This window comes from Sylvia atricapilla, chromosome 5, assembly GCF_009819655.1.
Source record: "Sylvia atricapilla isolate bSylAtr1 chromosome 5, bSylAtr1.pri, whole genome shotgun sequence".
Lineage (NCBI taxonomy): Eukaryota > Metazoa > Chordata > Aves > Passeriformes > Sylviidae > Sylvia > Sylvia atricapilla.
In genome coordinates this window covers 34,280,871-34,304,930 of record NC_089144.1, presented here as the reverse complement: position 1 = coordinate 34,304,930, position 24,060 = coordinate 34,280,871, and the positions used below count along the sequence as shown (strand labels likewise).

The window sequence follows — 24,060 nt, the reverse complement described above, 5'->3', positions numbered from 1 at the left end:
TAAAAAATCTGCCTATCAGGATGGTGTGGTGTCCTACTATGTTTCTGCACTAAAAAAATCAAATCCATCTCCAAATTCAGACAGCCCCAAACCATCTATAAAAGCATTGTTGCAGTTTGGTGATTGAAAAACACCCTAAAAACATACAGAAATTATGTTTGGCCTGGTTTCTGTACATATCAAAGAGGAAAGATTCCTGGCAAACCTGGAATATGTATTTTGAACATTGTATTTCTGCCAGCTGGCTTTTCACATTCTGCAGCAAGTTTACACATTACTTTAGAAAATTTACTGAACTACACCTGATTGAACGTTATGAAATAAATCACTGTAATAACAAAACAAACCACCTTATGTGGTGGACCTAGCAGATTCAAGTGTAATCGGCAAGTAACTAATACCAACATTATTGTCTTGATCTTGAAATTCATTAATAAAGATGTGTGAAACTTAAACACACTACAAGCGCAGCACCGTTCTTCAGTTCTCCCCGCTGCTGCTCACATGGCAGAAGAACATTTTACTTGGCTCGCAGGAGTTTCATCACAGATTGGTGCTCTCCCCGTCTCACACCGACAGTAAATTGTTGCTCACCAGTTATACAGGGTCCCAGCGGACCTAAACTCTGCTTGAGCGGGTCCGGCACTGGCAGGGCGCTGTGCGGACACACCGGTGACAAAGCCCTCGCTCGGGAAGCTTTTCCCAGAAAAGGCGGCGGGAGCAGGGAACACGGGCGGGGCCGGCAGCCACGGGCAACAGCGAATGTAAACACACCGTTCGTGGGCGGCGCGTCCATCTGTGCGCCTTGTTTTACCACCCTCTCCGTTGTTTCTAATGGGATACAGTTAAAACCAGTCAGGATGGAAATCAGCAGGGGGAAGGCAGTCAGAAAAGCGACCCTCGAGGGAAGATGTGAACAAGAAGGTAGATTAGGCTCTCCTGACCGGGTGGCGAGGTCGGGTGAGGCGGCGAAGGCGGACCGGCAGCTGCCACGCCATCGCAGAGGCTCCAGAAGGGTAGGAAACTTGGTTGTTTTTTTTTTTTTTTTTCATTTCTCGAAACGCTATTGTAGCAACATAAGGCTGCATGCGTAGACACCTGGGTTTCTTTTAGTAAGCAGGCGCCCAAGATCCCCCAGGCCTTGCGATGCATTAGCACCGGCTGCCTGCCTGTTGTGCTCCCCCAGACACGCAGCGCTCCCGCCCAGCGCCGTTACCGGGGATCGGTGTCTCCGTGTGGCGGGGCCGGCGGGGGAAGCGGCGGGGCCGGCGGGGGAAGCGGCGGGCCGGCGGGGGAAGCGGCGGGGCCGGCGGGGGAAGCGGCGGGGCGGCGGGGGAAGCGGCGGGGCGGCGGGGGAAGCGGCGGGGCCGGGCACTCCCCGCCCCGGCGGCCCCGCGCAGGCGCCCGGCGGGCACAGGGGAGGCGGACGGCGCCGGGCCGGGCCAGCGGCGGGCCCCGGCCGTGCTCTGGCCGCGGCTGCGCCATGCCCGTGCCGTTCAGGGTGAGCCGAGCGGGGCCCAGAGTGCGGGAGGAGCGCGGCTGAGGCCGGTCCTGGGGTAGCGGGAAGGGGAAGGCCCCTGCGCTACGCCACCGGCCAGTGAAGGCTGAATCAGTTCAGGGTCCAGACTGTGTTTGTTTCTGGAACCATTAACTTGAGGACATAAGATACATGGTTTTGGCTTTTTAAACTTTTGTATTATTTTTTTTTGGTGCATGAAATGCTTCCACGTTCTCTTAGTTCTTTTTGTTCTCCGGCGGGGGTGGGTTTGGATGATGCAGAGCAGCCTGCCAGCTTAGCTCATCCTGCAGCAGCGTGTTGGTGTTTTCTTCCCCCCTTCGGAGGTCTGCTACCGGCAGGAGCAGTGGAGCAGCGTGTGCACCGGTGGCTTGACAGACTCCTCTCTGTTTGCTGTAGGGACTGAGCGAATACAAGAGAAACTTCAAATGGAGAAGCCCAGAGTTTTGTAGCCCGTCCCAGCAGCAGAAATCCCCGTGGGCAGGACTTCGGTCGGATCGGTTTGGTAAGTGCCCCTGGGAGCTGCCCTCTTGGTGCAGCCAGGGCGCGGGAAGTTTCTCTGTCATGGGTGTTGCATGGCCGCGGTGAACTGGTGGTGTTTACAGTTTGTGCCCTTAGTAATTAAACTGAAAGTATAGTCTTGGTCGTCATTTAGATAAGACTGTGTTTTTGACCTCCATATTCTTTATGACTACACTGAAACTTTCTTTTCAATTAGTGTTATTTATTTAACCCCTGGAAAAAAGGTAGTTTCTGGCATGCAGTGTAAGCCCAAACATGAAACACAGGTGCAGTTTTAACCCATATGTCAAGGGTGGAATTGGGTTATCTGTGATGTATTGAAATAGTAAATAAAATTCAATTTTTAAGGGGAGATTAACTTGGGGTGAAGTTTAATAAAGTAAAATTGTTAAGAACCTAACAGGTACAGGTAACTGAAAGAGGTCAGTTTAACCTTGCTTTCCCCAGCACATGGGTCTGTGTATGGATACCTCTTGCTGACGATTATAATTGTCATGAATTCTGAAATGCTTAAAAATCTAAGCATGTTGACTACTTTTTAAAATGGTAACCTATGCTTATTTTCCAGTCAAACGAAACAGCAAATTTTACAAGCCTTGCAATAAACTCATGACTTAGCAATACAGCAGTTTCTCCTCTTTCTCACTTTGTAATGGTGTTTTTGTTCATGCTTGTTGTAGTTTTTCAACGTATTTGTGTTAATTTTCACTCCCACCTCCTTTCTGGCCATTTAAGTGCCCACATCTTTAAATGTCACTTTTGGTTGCTCTAGGATTTGCAGATTGTTACTGATAATTTACTTGTGGTTCTTCCCTGTTGAATGCCATAATCGGCAATTTTAGGAATCACTTGGAACATTACAGCAAAAAGTTGACAGCTGCAGGTGCTTGGAGGGCCTTTCTGCTACTTTTCCAGTGTTTTACCACTGAAATGATTTTCCTATCCTGTATGTATAGGATTCTATGTACCTTTCACCATAGGTTGTTCTCTCTTTCTGCATTGCTTTGTCATGGGATGGGAGTGTCTGTCTTGTGGAAGATATTTCTTTCAGCCAGTTAGGGGCTTTCACTAATTATTCCATTCACAGCACTTTGAGGTGGATTACGATTTCCCTCGTATGATTTTCCTCTTCAAATGTGTTCAGTCATTCAATACTCTCCTTAAAATGGTGCGGTAATTTTATTTTCACTTGCCTGTGTAAAGCGCAGCAATTCTTAAACCAGCTTGATACCTGGCTTTGTTACAAAATATTTTTCTATTTTTGAAAATGTTTTTGGGTTCATACTGTAAAAGTTTTCAGTTATCTGAGATTGTCTTAAATTGCAAGTGAATAGAGATCTGTTACAGTCAGAGGGAACCTGTTGAGCAAGGTGTGTTGTGCATTGTAATGAGAAGTGCTTGTACCACACTTTCTCCCCACAGGTTTTTACTCTGTACCTGTGTTAACCACATTCTTTTCACTGGCTGTGTTAGTTTTCTTGTTGTTCAGCTCCTGGAATCAATTTGCACAGGATTGTCCTATGGACAATTTTGCTTTATACGGTTTTATCCAAAATGTTTCTGGAGCACCATGTTCCTTTCTGTTTAATGGAAAGGAAGGTCATTTGCAGATAGGAAAGAACAGAGAATTTCACAGCCATGCCCATAATTCATAGTCTGTCACTGCTCCAAGCTTTCTAGTAATCAGTTGTATGATAAACTTTCAGCTTATTCTTGTTATAGAGTGATATTATGTCTTCAGTGAATGTTTCTATTCAGTCGAATATGTTTTTTGCTCAGGAATCACGAGAGAACCCAATTTCATTTCCAAGAGAAGGGTACCTTACCATAATCCCCAGATTTCGAAGTCCCTCGAATGGACAGCAGATTGTGATTCAAATGACCCGCTGGAAACTGAAGCTGCAGAGTTGCGCACTGACCACAACAACAATAATGTGAATCAGGAAAAACTTGAAACACCAGAAGAACCCAGAGTCTCCCCAAAAGTTCAGTCACATGTGGTAGATTCTGGTGCTGAAGTAGCTCTTGCCCTTGTGGAGAACGACATGAAGAAATCACCCTCAGAAGCTCCACCAAATCAAAATGAAGCATTTTCGTCTCAAAAAAAGGAATCAGAAAAAATGGGTAATGGGGTAAGGAAATAAGTTGGTTTTTTAAAAAACTTGATCTGTGTGAAAATTACTAACAGTAATTTCACACACATGCTCAGACTCTCTTACTGAACTCTTTCCTTTGTTTTGTGTTTTGATACTCTCTTGTAGTTCCTTTGTTGGGAGAGCAGTATGTTTGAGATCAGATTTTGGTGCTACTTAATTCAATAGAATTTGCTCTTCATTTGCATCTTCAGAATGTGTCATCACTGCTGATTTCAATTGAACAAGGATTTAGCCAATAATATATAGATTTTTGGGGTAGTTGACTATAGTGAGAAAACGTACTTTGTGTTCATTTTATTCTTGAAACCAAAACCCAAACCATTGTTTTGAAAGGGTGTGTTGAAAAATGTTTAAGTTGCAAAATATTGTAGGAAAGGGATCAAACATTGTTAGTTACTTTTTTTTTTTCTCCATCGTCAGTTTCACAGAGCCCTTCAGAGGAAAGCAGACATAAATATTCCCAGAAATTCTGAATATCAAAGCCAGTTTGTCTGGAAGAGTCCTCATGAAAAGTCACCAATACTTGCAGCTGAACAGGTAACATAGAATCCAAAAAGCAAGTTAATACTTTCTTTTATATATTTGCAAAGTTTTCCTTTCAAAAAGATTTCCTTTTATTGCTCTTTTGGTGGGGGAACAAGAAACTTTAATGTTGTTACAGTTTTTTTTTCTCTCACTTTACAAAAGTGTAGCATAATCTGATTTTTTCCCATGTGATTCTTTATTGTGGTCAGGCCTAAGTATTTGTTCTCCTTAGACTTTGTATTTCATTCTTGTATTTCATTCTTTCTAATGGGGTCCTGTTCTTCTATTTGCATTAATTTATCTGTGTTGCCCCAGTTTCTTATTCTCAGTCTCCATCTCTGTGCACATACACTTCTAAGCCCTGAAGTGTGTCTCTCTAGTGTTTTGTTCTTTCATGAGAGCAGCTTATATTTTAAAATGGAGTTTTCTGATTTTAAGATATTCTTATGACATTTTAATATCTCTCCTGAGCTTTTGGGCTTTGTAGGGTTGAAAATGCTGCTTTTTCTGGTGAGACCACAAAGACTAACCGAGTGTGAGACTGCTTTTTGTTTTCAATTAACTGTTACTGGGATCATGACCCAGGAGACTCAGTCTTTGGGTCATTCTGCAGTGTAAAACAGGCACTTCTGCATTTGTCTTTTCTTTCTTCACTAGAAGCATATACGTTAGTGGCATTACCAGAGACAGTATGCTTTTTTTATCTTCAGATTGTTCAGTAACATCTTTCAGAGGCAATAAGCGTTGATAACTAAGATAATCACTATCCTGTGTTGTTCTGTTGGAGTACCAAGCAGGTGGATTACTGCAGGATGTGTTTCCCAGCAGCTCCTTATCCAATGAAAACTCACTGAACTACAAGACAGTAGTATAGAAAATCCAAAGGACCTTTCAAAGAAGAAGCAGTTTCCAGAAAGTCACGTTATGGAAAGAGTCAAAGAGAATTCCATTTGATTCTGCATGCAATCAGTTTGATAATTTTATTATTAATACTTGTGAACATTGTGCTTTTCTCAGAAAAAAGACTTTTGTCACAGCTTACACAGAAGAGGAAACAGTGAGAATAAATTTATAGGCACTGTACATCCATGGATAAATAGAACTTAGAGAAAATTTAATGATAAAAATTGTACATATTAACAAATTGGTATTCTTCACTGTTGATAGGACTGGAAATATACCTCAGTACTGACAATCCCTTTCCCTTGAGGAGATTCTGTGAAAATATCAGTTATCCAAGTTAGATTATAAATCAATATACCTAAATTCTCACAGCAAATCTGTGGAAAATGCATGCTTCTCACATATGGCACGGTCTCGAAATTTGGAACCCTGTGAGGGGATAATACATGACCACATATTAGGCAAATTCCCTGCCTTTATATATATTACTATGTTAGTTGAAAAGGTGTGGATTTTAATTTGCTCAAGCTCTAAGCATTCAGCTCTAAAACTCAGAGCAGTTTTCTGTTACTTATGGACAGGATGTGTACTGAGGACTCACATGGAAGTTTTATGGCATGCCTTTAAAAAATCCATGATCCTACATACAGCTCTGAAGGTGAACAAAAAAATAAACAAACAAAACCTCTGACAGTAAACTTCATTAAGAACAGTATTTGATCACAGGTTAAACTGTGTCTGACTTGGTCACTTCTAAATGTATTTAAATTTCTCTTGAATTTCTCCTAGAAGTTCATTAGTCCACACATGCTGTATTTGTACAGATGATTGTCTCTCTGCTCATATGTGAGTGTATTTGTGTGAATAAGTTAACAGATTTTGAAAATTTAGCCTTAAGGCAAACAAATCACACTTTTTTTTTTTCTTTGTTTTGTTTTCTTCCTCCCATGGCAGCTGATTTGTGGCACAAAGAAATCCATACCTCCGGTTAAACCTCCTGCCATTACTTTTGAAACTGCATATGAGAGAAATTCCAAAGGGTCTCCTCCTGTTAAGAATCCACAAGAGAGAGGTGGTTCAGAAGCAAAAGAAGTTCTGGTGTGTTAACAAGTAAATACTTCCCAGAAAGAAAAGCTTTAGTTGTAGTTCTGCAGTTTTGATCTGTTCTATAAGGGGGTGGGTTTAGGTTGAAATTATTTAGTGTTGCAAGTGACACTGGACTCAGTAGTGGTTTTGCTGTAAAAGACTGAAAATAAATTCTGTACAGCTCTGCTCTTTGGGGGTTCTGTAGTGGGTCCTCTGTAGAGCATTTTTTTCACTTGAAAGTTTTAAGTTTCTGAGTTTTGAAGTGATTTTTTGTTGTTCTTGTTCCAAATTGACACTTTGTTTTTAGTAATTAGGGTAGTTTCTGCAGTTTAAACCTCTGATTTATACTCTGGTTGGTACCAGTGTTGTGTCTTGGTGTGCAGTAGGGCTAGATGGGAGGTCTGGAACCCTTCCAATGTCATAAATCAGAGATAGTGAATTTTCTCCCTACAGTGGCAAGCAGTATCCCAGTATTCTTTCCATATCACCTGACTTTGCTTCCACAGGGCATACATCTTCCTTTTTTGCCTTTTTGAGTCAGCTCCCATAGGACCTGTTCCAAAAAGCTGTTATTCTGGCTTTTTAGGAATCTTCTGGCCTGGCTTGTGCCAGCTATGTGATGCTCCCAGTTAGTCTGAGTCTCTTCACTACCCATCTCTGTTGCTGATAGAACAGGAAGGGCCATTTCGGACAAGGTGTTCATTAGGACCACTGCTAAGCAGAAGGTGTACAAATATGCAGTGCCTTGGCTTGATCCATTGGCACTTCTGAGGGGATTGTTGGCTGGGATGTTTTATCACTTAAAACTCAGACCTGCCCAGTTCTTCAAATCCTGTCTGGGGATGAGAAATTTTATGTCCCCTTTTTCCTCTTTAAGTGGATATGAAGAAACCATGAAAAGCCTGAGGCTTCCAAGAAGCATTTTTCTGGTTATAATGTTGAAATTTCAGGTTGTTTTTGAAGAACAGCTAACAAATGAAGTAAGAGGAGTCATGAGAAGGGAATTTTTGTGAAAGTTGAAAGTGCCTAAAAACTGGTTGTTTATACCAATACCTCATCTCTGATGAATATCTTGAAAACGTTTTGGAGAATTTTGGTGGGCTTTTTAATTTTTTAAATTGAATTTGAATAATATCTGTGAAGATCTCTAGCAGAATCAGAAGTCATGCACTGGATTTCTGAAAGAATGAAATAATCAGGGAAAAAATCTTCAATGTAAAACCCAAACAAATCAATCTGAACATTTATAAAACAATAAATATTTCAAAATTTGCCTTTTGGACTGAGGTTAGAATGTGCAGATATTGTATTATTTTATTTCTGTGTTTCGTGTTGAATTAATTCTGTGAAGTGGTCAAAATGGATCATCTAGCTAGCAGAATGACTCTATCTTAACTTTGGCATTTTGCTAGTTTATTTTTGTGTTAACAAAAGAATGTGGTATTCTTGTTTGTATTAAATATTCAAAACATCTAACACTAAAACTAGCTATTTGCAAGTGCTTGATGTCAAAAGAAATATGAGGGTTTTGAGATTGTTAGCTAATGTGGTATTTTTAAAATTATCTTTGCCTTAGAGTAAGAGGAAAGAACCGTTTCAAAAACCAGCAGAAGATGCAGCAAAACAAGGGAAATCAGAACAGAAACATCCTAAACAAAATAATAAGCAACATATCAGTCCAAAGCCCCTCACTTTACATACAAGCCGTGGGTATGTATAAAATAGGAAAACCTAGACTAGTGAGTAGGTGTACAGCAGCCCAGTATTTAGAATGATGGACTAAGGACCTTTAACCCCACCATGCTACAGTTGCAGGGGCAAATGACCCTTGCAGTGCTGAGATTGAGCTTCTTGTGGATACATCTAAGCTTGATGTTAATTTCCATCCTCTTCCCTGAGCAGTGGAACTAGAAGCTTTGTAACCACTCCTGTTCAGGTGAACCTTGTGATGCAATAATAGCAGTATTAATGAATACAACATGAATGAAATAAAACCAGTGCAGTGCTGCTGCTAAACTTTCAGCAGGTGCTTTGGAAGTCATAGTCAACTTTCAAACTGCTTTACCTACTGTGCCCACTCCACACCTTAAGACTCTGGTGATTGTACTTGATGTCTGCTTATTCTGGTCTGTAGGGCCTTGTGGGCCTGAGTAACAAAAACAAACACATGAGGTAAAGAAATCTGTCCTGTTTAGAGAAATCTGGCAAGTGTGGAAATGAAGTGAAATGGTATGTTATTGAGTGCTATCAGAGTATCTTTTTATTTCTGCCACATGCGAGAATTGAATTCGTATTTCCATTTCATACACATCTGAGATATGTCAACAGCAATAGAAGCAAAGAAGTAGGCTTTAAAATGCATAGATTAATCCATCTCTCCTGTATTGGTGCTTAATGTATGCCCAGCAATTGTGTTCATTCCTTGTGGCAGTGGTAATGCATTAGATTGAAGGTGGGAGAGGAGACTTACATGCCTGAATGCTCTTGGATATTGGGAGTTGATTATGAAAAAATCACCCCAAATTCTATGAAATAAAATTGGTTTATGGAAAAGTGTGTGGATATAGTATAGCTAAAACTTTTAACTACTTGATTTTCATACTCTTTGCAGTAGGTTATAGTCAATTTTGCAGTGAGTAATGTGCAAAATTATTGATCATTTGCTGGGCCTCTTTTCATCTAAGCAAATTTCTGCCTCATATGCCTTCAGTGTAGTAGCACAGGACAAAAATTCTCTTAAAAAGTCACTGGGCAAAATAGCTGTCAAAATGTGCAGGTTCTCAATATGCAGACGGGATTGTTACTTGTATGCAAGTTGTGTTGCAATGCATGGCCTGCTTTTGCAGCAGAATGACTGGGATCAAGGCACAGCAGTGTTGTGTTTTTTGTGCTAATCCACTGGTTTTGCAAACAAAAGTTAAGGATTTCTGTCAGTTTTAAAGAAAGGGACATATTGAGAGAAATTTTGAATATAAAGGGTTTTTTGACCTTCATATTTTTCTTTTTACAAGGTTCATTTTATCCTCTGACTTCAGGCTTTTATGACCTATTTCTGAAGAAGAATTGAAAAATAGGGCTGTGTACCACCCTGTGGTGAATATATTAAAATTAAGTTGGTGATGTTCTGAAGCATGATTAAATCCAAAAATATCTTTAGATTTAAGCTGATACATCCACAGTTCAGTGCTTAAGGACTTGAAGTGCTACTTACTGCCTGCTATAGGTTACATGATGTTAATTTTTCTGTGTTTGTATGTGTGTGGCAGAAGGGAAAAATGTACCCATCTTTTCAAGTACTGCGGCCTTTTGAAGATCAAAGCCACTAGGACACAGATGAATTATATTGACCAATGTTCTGGCAGTCAGATGTTTCTAGGAGCTCACCCCACCAATATGCAGAGTGTCTTTAAAGTGGAAGTCATAGAAGGAAATGTCTCAGACATATTAATGCCAAACCAGGCATTTTTACTTAAATGTACCTTCATCAGTGACTTAAATCAAGGTCCCACACTTTGCATTGAAGTCATTGAGGCTGATGTATGTATTATGTTCTGCTTGTTGGCTGTCAGGGCAAAAGCTTCTGGTGGAAGTGTTGCAAGGGAAGAACAATAGGAGAAACTACTTGAAGGACCACCAACTGTGACTTGAGTATTTTTCACAGCTTTCCTAGTTGTGTGGGTTTGAGTTGTTTGTGCATTTGTTTTTTGTGTCTCACTGGCATTTAGGTGCAAGTATATTTATGCTTGTTGAGTAGCTTTAAAAGTGCTCTTAGAGAGTATTCTGGATATCAAACTTTACTCTTTTTTTCTCTCCTCATTCTTGATTTCTTAGGAAGATGAACACTGAATATAGGTCAAAATTTTTGTCTCCAGCCCAGTATTTCTACAAAGATGGAGTTTGGTCTCGTATTAAGAGTAAAGCTCACAACCAGGTGAGTATTGTTAGAAAACCTGAAGCCTGTGTATGCTTTGTATTTTGATTTTTAGATGCAAAAACTTGGAATTGTGGTATTTATAAGATTCAGCTTTGAGATTGTAATGCTAATGACTCAAGCTCCCGAAGGTGAGTATACTAAGACAATTAGATTCTGACAAGTCGGTGTAATACATAGGGGAAAATTAAAGAGATTATGAGACTAGAAAATATTAATGTGACCTCCGAAGTGAGGGAGAAGTTTTGTTTCCCTTACAATCAGGATCATTTAGAACAGTCTCTTGTCACAGGTAATGTTATTCTTGATGTTCTGCCCATTTTTAACAAGCAGAGATGTTCAAAATACAGAGCTGAATTATAGGAGATTCCAAGGGAATAAAAATGAAAAGGACAACATACGTATCAGCCTAGATTGGCTTGATAGTCAGGTCAGCTCAGTAGCTTACTGTGCATGAATCCATTCAAGGCACTCAGCTGAATTGTGTCATAATGCAACATAAAATAGAGAATTTTTCTTAAGAATTTCAGTCACTGTATTTTCTTGCAGTTTATTTAGAAACCATATTTCACTCTATATGAAGTCATTTGACAGAACTGTGAAAATGCTGAGTAGCCTCAAGACCACAACACTTCTTTGCATTATTAAGTGATTCCTGAGTTAGTCAAGGAAATCAAAACCATTAATAGTGTGCTAAGAAACTGCTTGAGCTAGCTGTCCAACTCTCTGATTGCACTGAATTCATGTAGTCTTCTCCCAGCTGACAGAGGGAGCCTTTTTGAGACACTGGTGCTGCCTGTGTGGCAAATACCTGGGCATGTGAGTTTCCTCATCAGTTTGTTCCATGGTGATGTGGAAGGTAAAACTGGAGGAAATGGTTCTAGTGGAAGGTAGAACTGGAGGAAATGGTTCTGGGGTGCTGGGCTTTGAGAGTATAGGTTCTCTTTGAAAATAAGGTTCTCTGAGAATTGCAGGAGTAATCTGGTAGCTTTCAGTTCTGCCTTTTCTTGCTAGATTTAATCTAGCAAGTAACTTTCCTTTTAGCAAAAAGAAATAACTGTAGAATACATAAAAAAAGTACTCGATGAGAAATCGGTCTCAATATTTAAAGTATATTAAAGTATGAGACTGTTCGTAATCAGAGGTTGTGTACGCATGCATGAGAAAATGCATTCTGTGTAAACAGCCTCAAAAAGATATTAGAGGACTGAAAAGAAGTAATATTTTAATGTTTTTTATATTTTTTTAGATTTACTGTAACTAAGGTTTCAAAATTGCATGCAGCCTAAGTGGTATACTGAATGTTTCTGTAGAATATTATGTAGTTTTTGTCACTTTTAATACTTTAATTTGTTGGTGTCGTGTCATGAAACATTCAAACCAATTAGGAGCCGTGCTCTGCTTCAAGAGCAATTGACTGGTAGGTGACTGACGGGTGGGCCTTGGGATATAGTGTGTTTGTGGCACACTGGGAGGAATCACTGCAGTACAGTTGAGGGAAAGAATGAGGAGATGGCAAGTGGAGGATGGATGTTCAACTTTGCATGTGGCATTTAATTAGAGTGTATGAAAAACCAAGGATTTCCCACACTGTCAAGGTATGTTTTGAGTGCATCAGACTTTTCCACTATGATTTTCTTGCTAAAAAGGGAATTGCAGGAAACTAGAAAGAAGTTACTTGGCATGTGAGTGACTTCCTGTCCAAAGCAGGCTTTCTCAAGTTCTGAGTCCAAACAGGCAAAGGCCATAATGAAATCCCGATGTGACCTTAGCCATAGTGATTACTTGTAGGCTAATTCTCTGCAATTTATTATTAAGGGTGCTTTTCAGCAGTCAAACAAAAAAAAGTCTTTTCCAATTAGGCTTTTGAAAAATTAATGTGAGCAATTCATAATTGCAGTAGGACTCTCTAGGGCCTGTGTCCTGCTGAGTTAATGCTGCCTGCTGAGTTGCTGAAGAAGATGGTTGTCCTTTGTACTTCTTCAAAATTCACTGAAGACTTAGTATTCGTCCTCCCCCTGTGGTACCCTGTTGCTCTGGATTTACATTCCTTCTGTTCTGGCTATCATAATTAATTTTTTATTCTTCTGGTGAGTAATCCAGTAAATCACTTGCACATCAAACTTTAAATTCTCCTTTGAAAATGACAAGCATATATTTTTAATTGGCTATTCTTTGGAAGTTTAGTGGGTCAAATTGTGGGATGTTAGCTGGCTATCCATCTGCTGCATCTGGTTACTTTTAGTGGGATTAGCTGAGTTTAGCCCACTAACTCTGTTCCTTGCAGGAGGAATGATGTGAAATCTGTCATGAAGGAAGAATAAAAAAGAAAAGCTATGAAAATGTGGTAGAGGAAATGTCAGTATTACTTTCCTGCTCTTTGACAAAATGCTTAACTTTCTGTGGATCATTTTTTAGTAAGTCAGAATTCACACGATACCACAAAGTTATTTTTAATAATTTAAACATAAACTTCTTGATTTTGCTTTTTCTCCCTGCCCTTTTAAGTGTGTTTGGGTGAAGAACACAAGACAGGAAGTGTTTAAATGGTCTTGAGGTGTATAATGTTTGAAGAGAGGGGTTATCACTTCCATCATGTTGGAGTAAAACTGACACTTGAATGGTTTTGTATCTCATACTTGCAGTTACTGATGGCCTAGAAGGAATAAGTTTGATACTATGTCTTGCATACAGTAGCACCCAGGGTTCTTGTCGTAATCTTAACTTTTCACTAATATTTATGTAGCTAAAGCAGTTGCAGTGCTTGCAGCAGACAAACTCAGTATTACACATACATGTAGACTGTTGATTTGAATTTACCATAAATTAGTGGGGAGTGTATTTTTTAGTGTTGATTGTTAGAAATCTAAATTAATTTCCTCAAGCTTGGTAGAAAAGTGGTTGAATGGCAGTGCTGACTGTTCTTGTTTGAGAGTTTTTTATTGAATCTCAGGGAGGCAGCATAGAGCTACATTGACAGGTTTTTAGTATTTAATTTCTTACTTAGACTGAAGTAAAGTTACAACGGTGATAATAACAATATCACTCATGAGTGTTGAGAGGAAAAGCAAGAAATTTAAAAATAACTTTGTATTTTTCTCTTTAGGCATCTCAAAACACCCTAAATTCCATGTGGTATGTGGAGGTTGGTTGCTTCCAAGTTCCTCTTTCAGTGTTTGGAGCACTGTGTCTGAGTGCTGATGGAAAAATTAGAATCCAGCACTAAACTTATTCATAGTTACTGCATAAATTTTTGTGCTCATGGAATGAATAATTGACAATTTTGCTTTGGCTTCATGGCTCAAACATGCTTACTGAATATATGCTTACCGAATATATTATTTTTGCTTTCCTCATATTTACTGTGGCATGCAATGTTTGTGCTGTGGCTGGCCCTGTATTATGAGTAACTTGCCTTTGTCTTCTAGCTGCCAGTAGCTAGTGCAAATATTTATAGAAGCTTAATAGTGAAGTTTAAACAGCTGTGAAACTTGTGAAACCTTGATGTGTAGGTGAGAGAGCTTCGAGAAAGAGCGAAGGCTTACAGGCAACGAGTAGAGGGAACACACTTCTCCCGATACCATTTCAACCAGATCCTGTCTGATAATAACAGTCTTTGGGATGTGTCCTCAACTTCCAGTTCAGAAGAAGAAATCAGCAACAACATCAGAGCCCTAGATCTTGCTGGGTAAGGTTGTCATTCCTGCCTGTTATTCTGCAGCTTTGAAACTGAGCAATATGCTGAACGCAGGTTGGTATGGAAATAGTTGTTGTTTTTTGAGCACTTCTAATAATCTAATATGCTGTGTAAATTGAAAATGCAGCCCTAATTTATATTGAATTTTTGGAAATGGTAATATAGAAAGAGTCTTCATAAATTCTAGTTCAAAAATGGGATGTGCTTAAGCATCAGATAAAACTGCAGTGGCAATTTTACCATTCATCATGTCAGCTGTACTACTTTTTAATGCCTGAACTGTACTTCTTGCAAAGAACTGAACTGGATGAATGTGTTCTATATAGACACGTGCATTTTGTGCGTATCAGTGATACAAAATGCTGTGTTCTTTCTTACCCAGTGTTTCTGAAAAAGAGGCTTCACCAAGCCCTGAAGTGCTACAGCAACGTGACTCCAGAGAACCACCACATCGGGACAGCACAACGAAAGACTTGTCAGATGCTTTAACTGTTCCAGTCAAAAGTCGTTTAGTTTGGGAGGAACAAGGAGGTACTGAAGAAAGGGAAAATCAACAATCAACAGAAGAGAAAGAGGAGGAAAAGCCAGATGAACAGACTGCAGTCATGACCCAGCAATTAGAAAAAAACAATAAGGATGCTAAAGAAGATAAGAAAACTGAAGGGTAAAACTGAACATTTTTTGGATGTGTGTGTATATGTGTATATATATATATATATATATATATATATATATACACACTGTGTGTGTATTTCCTCTACCAATTCAGAAATTTGTAGGTTAAGTAGTTTCTGTATTTAAGAGAGTCTAAATTGGTATGGTAGTACCTCTGTTTTGAACAGTATGATAAGGAATAAGAAGGTTTAAAACACTGAGTTGGTTGATGGAAGTCATCATTAAAATACTTATTATTAAAATACTTATTACTTATTATTAAAATACATATCATTAAAAATACTGCATTTCTAACTTGCAAGACAGAAGTTTGTAGACTCATGAATGATTCTAATGTTTTTCTCCAAAATATGCAGTATGAACCTCTTAGAACAGACTGTTCATTATACAGCAGCCAAGTTTAGTGAAAATTAAAACTCAGAATTTGCTTCAAGATGACAGCATAGAATTTGATGGGACATGATACATGCTAATATTGTACTAAGGCATCTATTTTTCTTAAAAAAAATCATGGACAAAGATACAGGACTTAGGAAAAAAAATAACTAATATCCAGTAATCACCAGTGATTATGTTACTAAGCATGGGTGGGAAAAACATGGAAAAGTATATACAAATAATGGGAGATCAGCTCAGCATATGCATAGTACTATATTTGATTTTTGAGACATCCAGATTGTATCTAGTTTCAGAAGTCTCTTTTTACTGTGCAAGTTTTGTATACTTTTTTGTAGAACAGTATTTTTGTTTGATAGACATTTAATTCTGAATAGCTTTGACCCTTGTAACTGTGACAGCTACACATTTTATATTCCTCATTGCATTTTATCTCTGGTATTGCAGCACTAATCAAAGATAAGAAACCATAATTGTCTCCATTTGGGATAATACCCTGTATTCAACCCAGGCAAAAAAAAATTGAGATGTTAGACTCCAACAGATACTAAATGCAGGCTTTCCAAACCATCACCTAGAAACCTTTCTAGGTTTCAGTTTAATTCTAGAGATAATCTAGTTCATAGATGTCTCTGATTGACATTGTCAATTTTCTGTCATCTTGCAGTGGGGTTCTGTGTATTCTGGGATGTGCACTGGCCTCAGCCGTGCAGAGCAGCTTAATGATTACATGTTACACCTTCTTGAGAGCTAGAAATGAGGAATTCTTTGCCTAGATGTGTCCCATCAAGTACTGATAGAATCAGGTTTCTCCATGTTGTGGGTATGCTGCCACCTTCTTTTGAAATGCACCTGGAGGCAGTAGACTGAAGTATATGGTAGTGCTGATGTATATTATATATACATATATAATGTATGATATATATATTTATATTGTATTATGATGCATATTTGATAACCATGGAGCTATAGTGGTTGCATAAATTTGGGATATGTGGCTTCAGTTCCACCACATTGACTGAAGAATGTTCAACCCACGCTCCTACCTCTCAGGCAACAATGATGTTCAAAGGTTTTCTGGGTTCAAAGTTTTCCAGCCCTCCTGTTGAGCCACTGTATTGTGCAGCAATACACTCAGGGTTTTTTGGACAGCGGGAACCTGGATTTATGGCTTGAGACTGTTCAAAATACAGAAATTGAAGCTTAAGGGCTGGAATTCAGGACTCCCCTTGGTAAGCAAATGTTTTAGCTACAGGCTGTTGGGATGTTAAGGCCTTAACTGTCTTGCCTTGGGCTCCATTTTAGGAACAGATTAGAGGAAGCTTGAGTGCAAGACTCGAGTCCTTCCTTAGCTAATCCTTTCATCATTACTCATTTTTTTCAGTGAGAATGCCTTAGTATTGAACACTTCTGCAGCTTTGTCAGATTCTTCTGTATCCTCAAGGAGAGGCAGCAGGCATCCTACTCCAAAGCTGAGGGCTCTTCCAGGAACCCTGAGGACTCATCATGATCACACTACCCCAGCTGCTGGTAAAAAGACTTCTAAATGCAAAGCAATATTTCAAGAACTAAAGAAAAAACCCACATAATTGAATTAATTTATTAGGTAATTTAACGTAGTAAGGCATTTTTCATCTTTTCCAATACAATAGGAGGTACTGTTCTAGTGTCTGCTCCTAAATTCAAGTCTTCATCTTCACCTCAGAGAAAGCAAAACTTAGCAACAAACTCTACCAAAAAAAGGTCCTTCCAGGTGAGCCAGAAAACAGACTTACCATTATGAATTTTGGGAATGTGCTCTTAAAGTAATAATGAATAATTTATTTAAGAAATTGTTTTGAGTTGTTATTTACTGTCTTGAAATTGTCAGTATCTGTGACTAAAAAAGGTATGTCTGAATAAATAGGTTTTTTGGGTTGTCAGACAAAGGTGTTGAGACTACTGGAGTGAGATTAGCTGTACTTCACTTTGGCTTCTTAGTCTAAATGCACAGGATCCATTTACAGAAAAATAAAAAGGTTGCCAGTAGGATTTCCCCTTAATGTTATTGTAGCCATTCACATAGGGCACAACTCCAGATTGCTTGAGTCGGAAGAAATTAAAGAGAGAGAGGTTGGGTGCTTATGTGAAAGATAGGTTAATGTGCCATAATAATTTTACTTTTCCTTTCATTTACTTTTGTGCTACTTTTACTTTGCAGCTTATGTAGTTACTAAAAGAAAAATAGAAACATTTAGGAGATATTATCCTCAAAATTTTGATAGTTTTTTGTCAAGTTGTGCTTGTGGTGTGTTCTACAAAGAGAGCTACCATTTAACTGCATACATCCTCTGTAGCAAGTTCTGTAATAGAAGCAGACACAACTGCATGAGGAATCGGTTATGTTGTTGTAAAGTCTAAAAAACCACAGTTTTGGAAAATAAGCTCTTGGTCTGGCCTGTTAAACACTTTTTTAGTCCATGTTAAACACTTCTTATTAGGAACAGATTTTCTTTACACTCACAAGTTTGAAATACTTTTTATTTTAGTACTTGCATGAGAAGTGTAACAGTGTAAACTCAGCATTTCCTGCATTTGCGAGGATCTGTAGTTGGAGGCTGTATATGAGATGTTGTAGTTTTGTGCTTTTTTTTGACCCTTTTTTTCTTTCTATTTTGTAGCCTGATGTGAAAATGGGAGCCACTTCACTCTTGAACTCTGGACCTGCTGGGCTGGGAACTGTGGATCCTCTGCCACTTAGGCAGGATCAGTGGCCTCCTAACGTGGTTGCTGGTGGTGAGCAAGTTCCTCTTGCTTCAGCCCATCAAGAGCAGTTAAAATTCACAAAAAGCTGCTCTGTGCCTTGCTGGAGTCCCTCTCATCGTATTCAAGGGACTCTTAAGGATCCAGAATTCCAGCATAATGGTGGGTTTTGCTTATTAAGTCTGTGTTAGAGTGATGCAAGATGTGAATGACTACTGTGCAGTGCTCAGGCCAAGAGGTGCTGAGCTTGCTGCCTTACAATATCTACAAAGAATGTGCTGTTTATAAACAAAAGCTTTTTAGCTATATGGTTGGTTAGTCTTGCTGAGAAAATGTGCACAACATCTACCTTAGTTTCAGATTTTTATAATATCACGGTATTACAGTGATCAGTTTGCCTGATTTTGCTGTATTAATTTCAATAAATATTACTCACAAGAATAATTTGGGTTAGCATGAACAGCTCTAAATTTTAGCTGCAGTTGGGTGGTGTGACACTTCCAGCTGCAATTCCTAACTGCAGTATGTAAGTGAGACCTTTTTGATGTAGTATTATTTTCAAAGAGTTGTGGATTTCTGAGAGGTAAGCTCCTTAAAACTATTCCTGCAGGATAAGGAAACTAGAAAGCTATCTCTGGAAGGTTTATTGGATATTGAGAAAAATCTTTTCTTGGCTGAGGAGGGATTTGTACTGAAGCATTTCAGAAGTTTTAAATGATGTTTAAGGGTACTGGGGACGTAAATTTGATAAAGAAAAGACTCCTTGTTCCCTTAGTCTCCATTCCAGAACGACTTGCCATAGTTGCTTAAGGTCCCACAATTCTTGGTCCTTTGATTATAGAGGTTAACTAAAAAGTTGTATTTCCATTTTAGAAAAGAGCAAGCAGTTGTCAATTAAAGTAGGAAGGTGAAATGCAGAGAATTTCCTCAGAAAGATTAGAATTGGTGCTGGTTTCTAGTTCTACACCTTGAGTGCATTTCAGTAAGTGACTTTTAGTGAAAGAATGGTGTCTTGAGAAGGATACAGTGGAGCAAGATTATTTTACCTTATCTCAATGTAAAGGAGTCTGGTAAAATTTTTATGTGTGCTATTTATAAGACTCTTGTTTTGGAAATAATGTTACAACATTTTAAAATGTTCTAAAATGAAAAATTATCCTTAGTCTGTTCTGAAATGATTCAAAACAGTGCCTTTTGACTTTTCATTGTAGGGAATCTTGGCAATCCAAAAGTAAGAACTTTCCAATTGCCCCTTCGGGAAAGAAACCGTTACGATGAAGGTATTTGTTGTCCCAAAGCATTATTGTATGTTGTGTATGTAGCATAAATAAATCTTAACTCGTGCGTGAATGTGAGATGTTTCTGAATGCAGAAGTAATACTAGTTTATGTGTTTGCCTGAATAACTACAGTGTATTTTTATCAAAATAATTTGAGCATGTTCAACCTAGTAATCTGAAGTATGAAGGTTTAGGGTAATGTGAATAAATCATTAAATGTGGCTGAAAATTAATAGACCATTGTGGCTCTCGATATGGTTACTGTAGCATGCTTAGTTCCATACCTAAAATTGTTTCTTGCCCACACATTTTTAAGCCTTTGTGTTGATAGCAACTAAAGGAAACTGCGACACAGACCAAATTGCAGCTGGAGTAACTTTGGTTGCAAATTTAAAGGTACCACAAACTTTAAGATAAAAGTTTTGCATGTGGGACTTATCCCCAGATGTGCAACGTAAAATGGAGGATCCCTCTGACTTCAGTTTTCCTACCTGTCCTCTGCTCAGTGTGTTAGGGGTGCTTATGGCATGTTGGTATTCTGATTGCTGTTTTGGCCTTTTTTTAAAAATGTTTATTTTAAAGTTAATCTATGAGAGCAGCCATTGCACAGCTGCATCTTCTTGGCCCTTTTGTGGGCAGACACAAATAAACTCTTTCAGTAGCATGAGTCAACCAAAGGCACCGTATCTGCCATACACTTTTTCTTAGTGTGGTGTCTGAGGTTGAGCCTGGTGTGGTGCTGTGCTAGTTGCAATCACCTGTGTTTGGTTCAGCTCAGAGTATGGGCAGAGCAGGTTTATATCTGATTGCAGTTTATTTATAGTTATTCCCCAGAACAACCAAAACCTCTTGGCGCTTCATCGCTCCTTGGGTTTTAACCAAGGTTCACCCTGATTCTCTGTTTTACTCATTGCAGTTGGCTGAAAGATATATGGGTGGTGCAGATGGCTCAGCCAAGCTTCTGTGCAACTGCATAAAATATGCAAAATCCTGTAGTACTCTGCAGCTTGCTGCACACAGATTGCTGCACACAGATTAAATGCTTTAGCTGCTGTTTCTTTTTTTTTTTTTTTTTTTTTTTTTTTTTTTTTGCCCCTGTGAGCTAAATGGCAATGTATGAACTTGCAGAAACAGGTGTAATGTGCCAGCTCATAGATACTTTGTATGCCCATATTTGTTCAGGTACAAACCTGGGAGTTATTCCAGTGACATGTCAGTTTGCAGAAGTGTACTTCACAGTTTTCTTATGCATGAGAATATAGTTGTTATACACAGTGTGTGATCCTTTCACATGCTGTTATGATTGCTATATTTTAAGAATTTAGAAACTCTGCTGTAAAGTTTATTCAAACACTGACAGAATACTGGTGCTGTTTGGATTGAGTTGAGGAATTTTGTCTTAGGATTTTTTTTTTGTTGGTGAGGGGTCTGGAAGCTGGTGATACAGTTCTTTCTAATTTATTGTAGGAGAATGGGTGTAATTACTGTAATTTTTCATGGAGAGCATCTTGACAGACCTGTAGGAACATTTTAATAATGCCGTTAAAGAATTATAATGTGCTTTATCAGGCAAACAACATCAAGACTGATTAGTTTTAGGAGTTTTACTCTGTGTGAAATGGACCCTATATTGCAAAGGAAGACCCTTCAAAAGTATATTTCTAAAGCCTGCTTCTTGTCTTTGTGGTAAACTCCTGTTTTCTTCAGAAGACACGTTCCTTTTAGCAGCTTTGGGCACACTAGCTGGATTTGGCACAGAAGGACTCCTTTTGGCAAACATAGGTTCTGATATTTTAGTCATATTATTCTAAGGTGGTCTGCTTTGCTTGAAGCAGTGGGTTGCTTTCAAGAATATGTCATTACCAGAGTCTAGTGTATATAGATTTCAGTGGCACAAGAACACTTCATGAGGTCTTCTGACACAGGAGAGTGAAGATCAAGATGACTTGGAGAACTGGGCAATTCCCAGGTGAACACAGGGGTCTCGTTCTAGAGTTTCTCAAGAGATGGGCACATAACTCTCTTAAACTGACCTAACCTACTAGAGGCTTCCTTGTGAGGTTCTTCTCCAGCATGTCAGTTCCAAAGTAATTGAATTGAAGTGTATTGTGGTACTGTTTTAGCATCTGTTGTGAAAGAGGGCATAAAAATACTCAGAAAATGTCAGCTGTGTTTGAATATGTGTGTATAATCTTCCTATTTACTTTTTCCCTTCTTGCTTTCCCCACAGATGACAGATTGTCTCAGATTTCTGCTCGCTCAGCAGCATCTAGTTCTCTTGCATCTCAGATACTGGAACGAGCTCAGAGGAGGAAGGATTTCTGGGGCAAGGCATAGTCTCTCCTTCCTGTTGTATAAAAACTATTCTGTAAAATTATGTATTTTGTATGGCTTGTAATGTACATTTTAAAAAGTTGTGATTGTTGGTTTCACACAGCATTTTTTCACTTACCATTGTTATGGCCCAAGTTTTAGGACTTGCCATCCCAAGGGAAAATTAAATATTTAAACTGATGATGTTGAAAATTAATGTTCTTTATATCTGCGAGTTAGGTCTTAATTCACTATGTTGAAACAGTCTTGTGAGGCTTTACTTTTTTTACAGTGGCAGCTTTTGACACTGAGATAATTATTTTTTAATGGAACCTGTGTGTGATTTTTCAAGGTATTCTGTTGCAGTTGTGCCGTGTGACCTGGAACAGTATTCAGGGGCAACACCATGGTTCACCAAATATACCTCAGTTGCTGTATTTTATCAAATTATCTTAAGGGCAGCTGTGGTTTATGTGTTTGTTACTGTATGAATTGTCAGCATAACACAGTGCTGTAACAAAGAGATACTTTTACGACTTACTGCTTTTAACCTTTTACCAAAAAATTCTAATTTCTTAATGGCACTAACATCGGGTGTCATTAACTGTAGAACTAACAGGAGTTTAAGAAAAGCAAAGCATTATGGTTTGTTCATTGTCCACGGGTTTTTGGCCAGGATGACTGTCAGAGTTCAGAGTGTACAGTGCTGCAGTTTGTCAGCTATACTGGTATGAATGCTTGTCTTGTAGACTAAAACCTATGTTTAGTGTCAATTTCAACTTCTCTAGAAAAAGCAAATTCAGCCACCTTAGCCAGTGGTGTTCCCCAACTCCACTTCAAACTCAGGTATTTAGGACTAGTGAACTCTTTTAAGTAAACTCAAAAGAATGTTTTTTTTCTTGACTTAGATATTTTAATTACCTCTTAGTTTCCTGTTTTGGGGATACTGATAGCATTATGATTGTCACAGTGTAAAATGTGTGTGATTTGTGCTGACAGCTCATTTTGTCTTTCCAAGCAATGCAGACAAGTTTAAATGAAGTAGAGGAAATAGCTGGCTAGCAAGCAGCTTAGTTCTTTGTGTGTGGCTTCAGGTTTTAATACTACTTAATTTGAAAATTTTATACAAGAACAATTTGAAATTTGTACACATCTGATTGCATTTTGATTTTGTATGTAATTATGTATGCACATTACTGAAAATAAAAACGGTTGTTTTGTTTCTATATAAGTTATGCTGGATAATTTGGCAGAGCCTATTACATTGGCACTTCTCTGTTGAGTTCTCTGTTTCACCTGTTCAGCTGGAATATCTGTGGGCTTAAGAAAGATGTTGCCTCTGAGCTGATCTTCAGAAAGAGTAATTTATTGATATGTAGACACTAGAAATCGTAACTGACTACAGATATTTTAAATGGTGACTTGAAGCAGATGGGTGCTACACAGGCTGGAAAGGCTGCAATGCCCAAAGGCTCAGCCGCAAACAAATGATTTAAAGGGTCAGTGAATTAGTGCTGTCCAGTACTGATGATGTTAGAAAAGGCTGTTCCCTTCTTTCAGAAATTGCATGGTACAGTAGCTTCCTACCAGTGGGGTTGTTTGAAACAAATCAAGGTATTTTATTTTATCTCAAGGGCTTCTGGGATTGTTCTGTGGTGTGCACTTAATGTGTAAGTTATAATTGGTCATAAAACTTCCACTGAAAGGGAAAATATGCAACAGTGTTTGAAAATGAAAAATTCCATTTTTCCTCTAAAATGATATTTTTATAGTGGAAAACTTAATGGCTAAAAGGGGAAATTTTCTTGTTCAGATTGGTATGTTACTGTGATGTGGGTGCATCAATTTTGCTGTGTCTATCTACATTATTCATATCAGCATGTTCTCCTTGTTTTCCTGGCCAAGAGCTCTCATCATCCATTATTTCTCTGTAATACCTATTAATTGACTTTAATGAACTGTGTCCTCTTTATTTGTTTTTCTCTGTTTGTCTGGGTTTCCTGGCTCACAGCTCTGTCAAGAGTTTTTGTGCAGATCTGATTTTGAGGCCTCTAAGTCATAGATACTGTAAACCGTATGTGCCAGTTTTGCTTATAGTGTTGTCTGTAGTGGTGCAGGTGAGTCTGGTACATCTTAGGTAGCTCTGAGATTGTTAGGTGTGTGCAGTATGGTACATATATATTGATTTCTGCCAGGGAGAGAGTAGGTATGGGAAAGGAGGGAGACATTATTGTTGTGTTAGGGGTACATGCAAATTCAGATACTTGAATGGAAGTTCTTGGTGTCTCAGACGTCACTGGACATTATTTCCCATCTGAA

At 38.7% G+C, this 24,060-nt stretch overlaps 1 protein-coding gene across 1 annotated transcript; it reads left to right on the top strand.

Annotated features, from left to right (window-relative positions):
- The first annotated feature begins 1,424 nt into the window (after nt 1-1,424).
- Nucleotides 1,425-22,974, top strand: MDM1 (Mdm1 nuclear protein). Its single transcript, XM_066319138.1, has 15 exons — nt 1,425-1,501; nt 1,916-2,021; nt 3,818-4,170; nt 4,615-4,731; nt 6,577-6,720; nt 8,285-8,418; nt 10,540-10,639; nt 13,746-13,784; nt 14,152-14,327; nt 14,719-15,000; nt 16,792-16,937; nt 17,060-17,160; nt 18,068-18,311; nt 19,361-19,429; nt 21,659-22,974. The coding sequence occupies exons 1-15, from the start codon at nt 1,484-1,486 to the stop codon at nt 21,763-21,765; spliced, it is 2,136 nt and encodes a 711-aa protein (XP_066175235.1). The 5' UTR covers nt 1,425-1,483; the 3' UTR covers nt 21,766-22,974.
- Nucleotides 22,975-24,060: the final 1,086 nt, after the last annotated feature.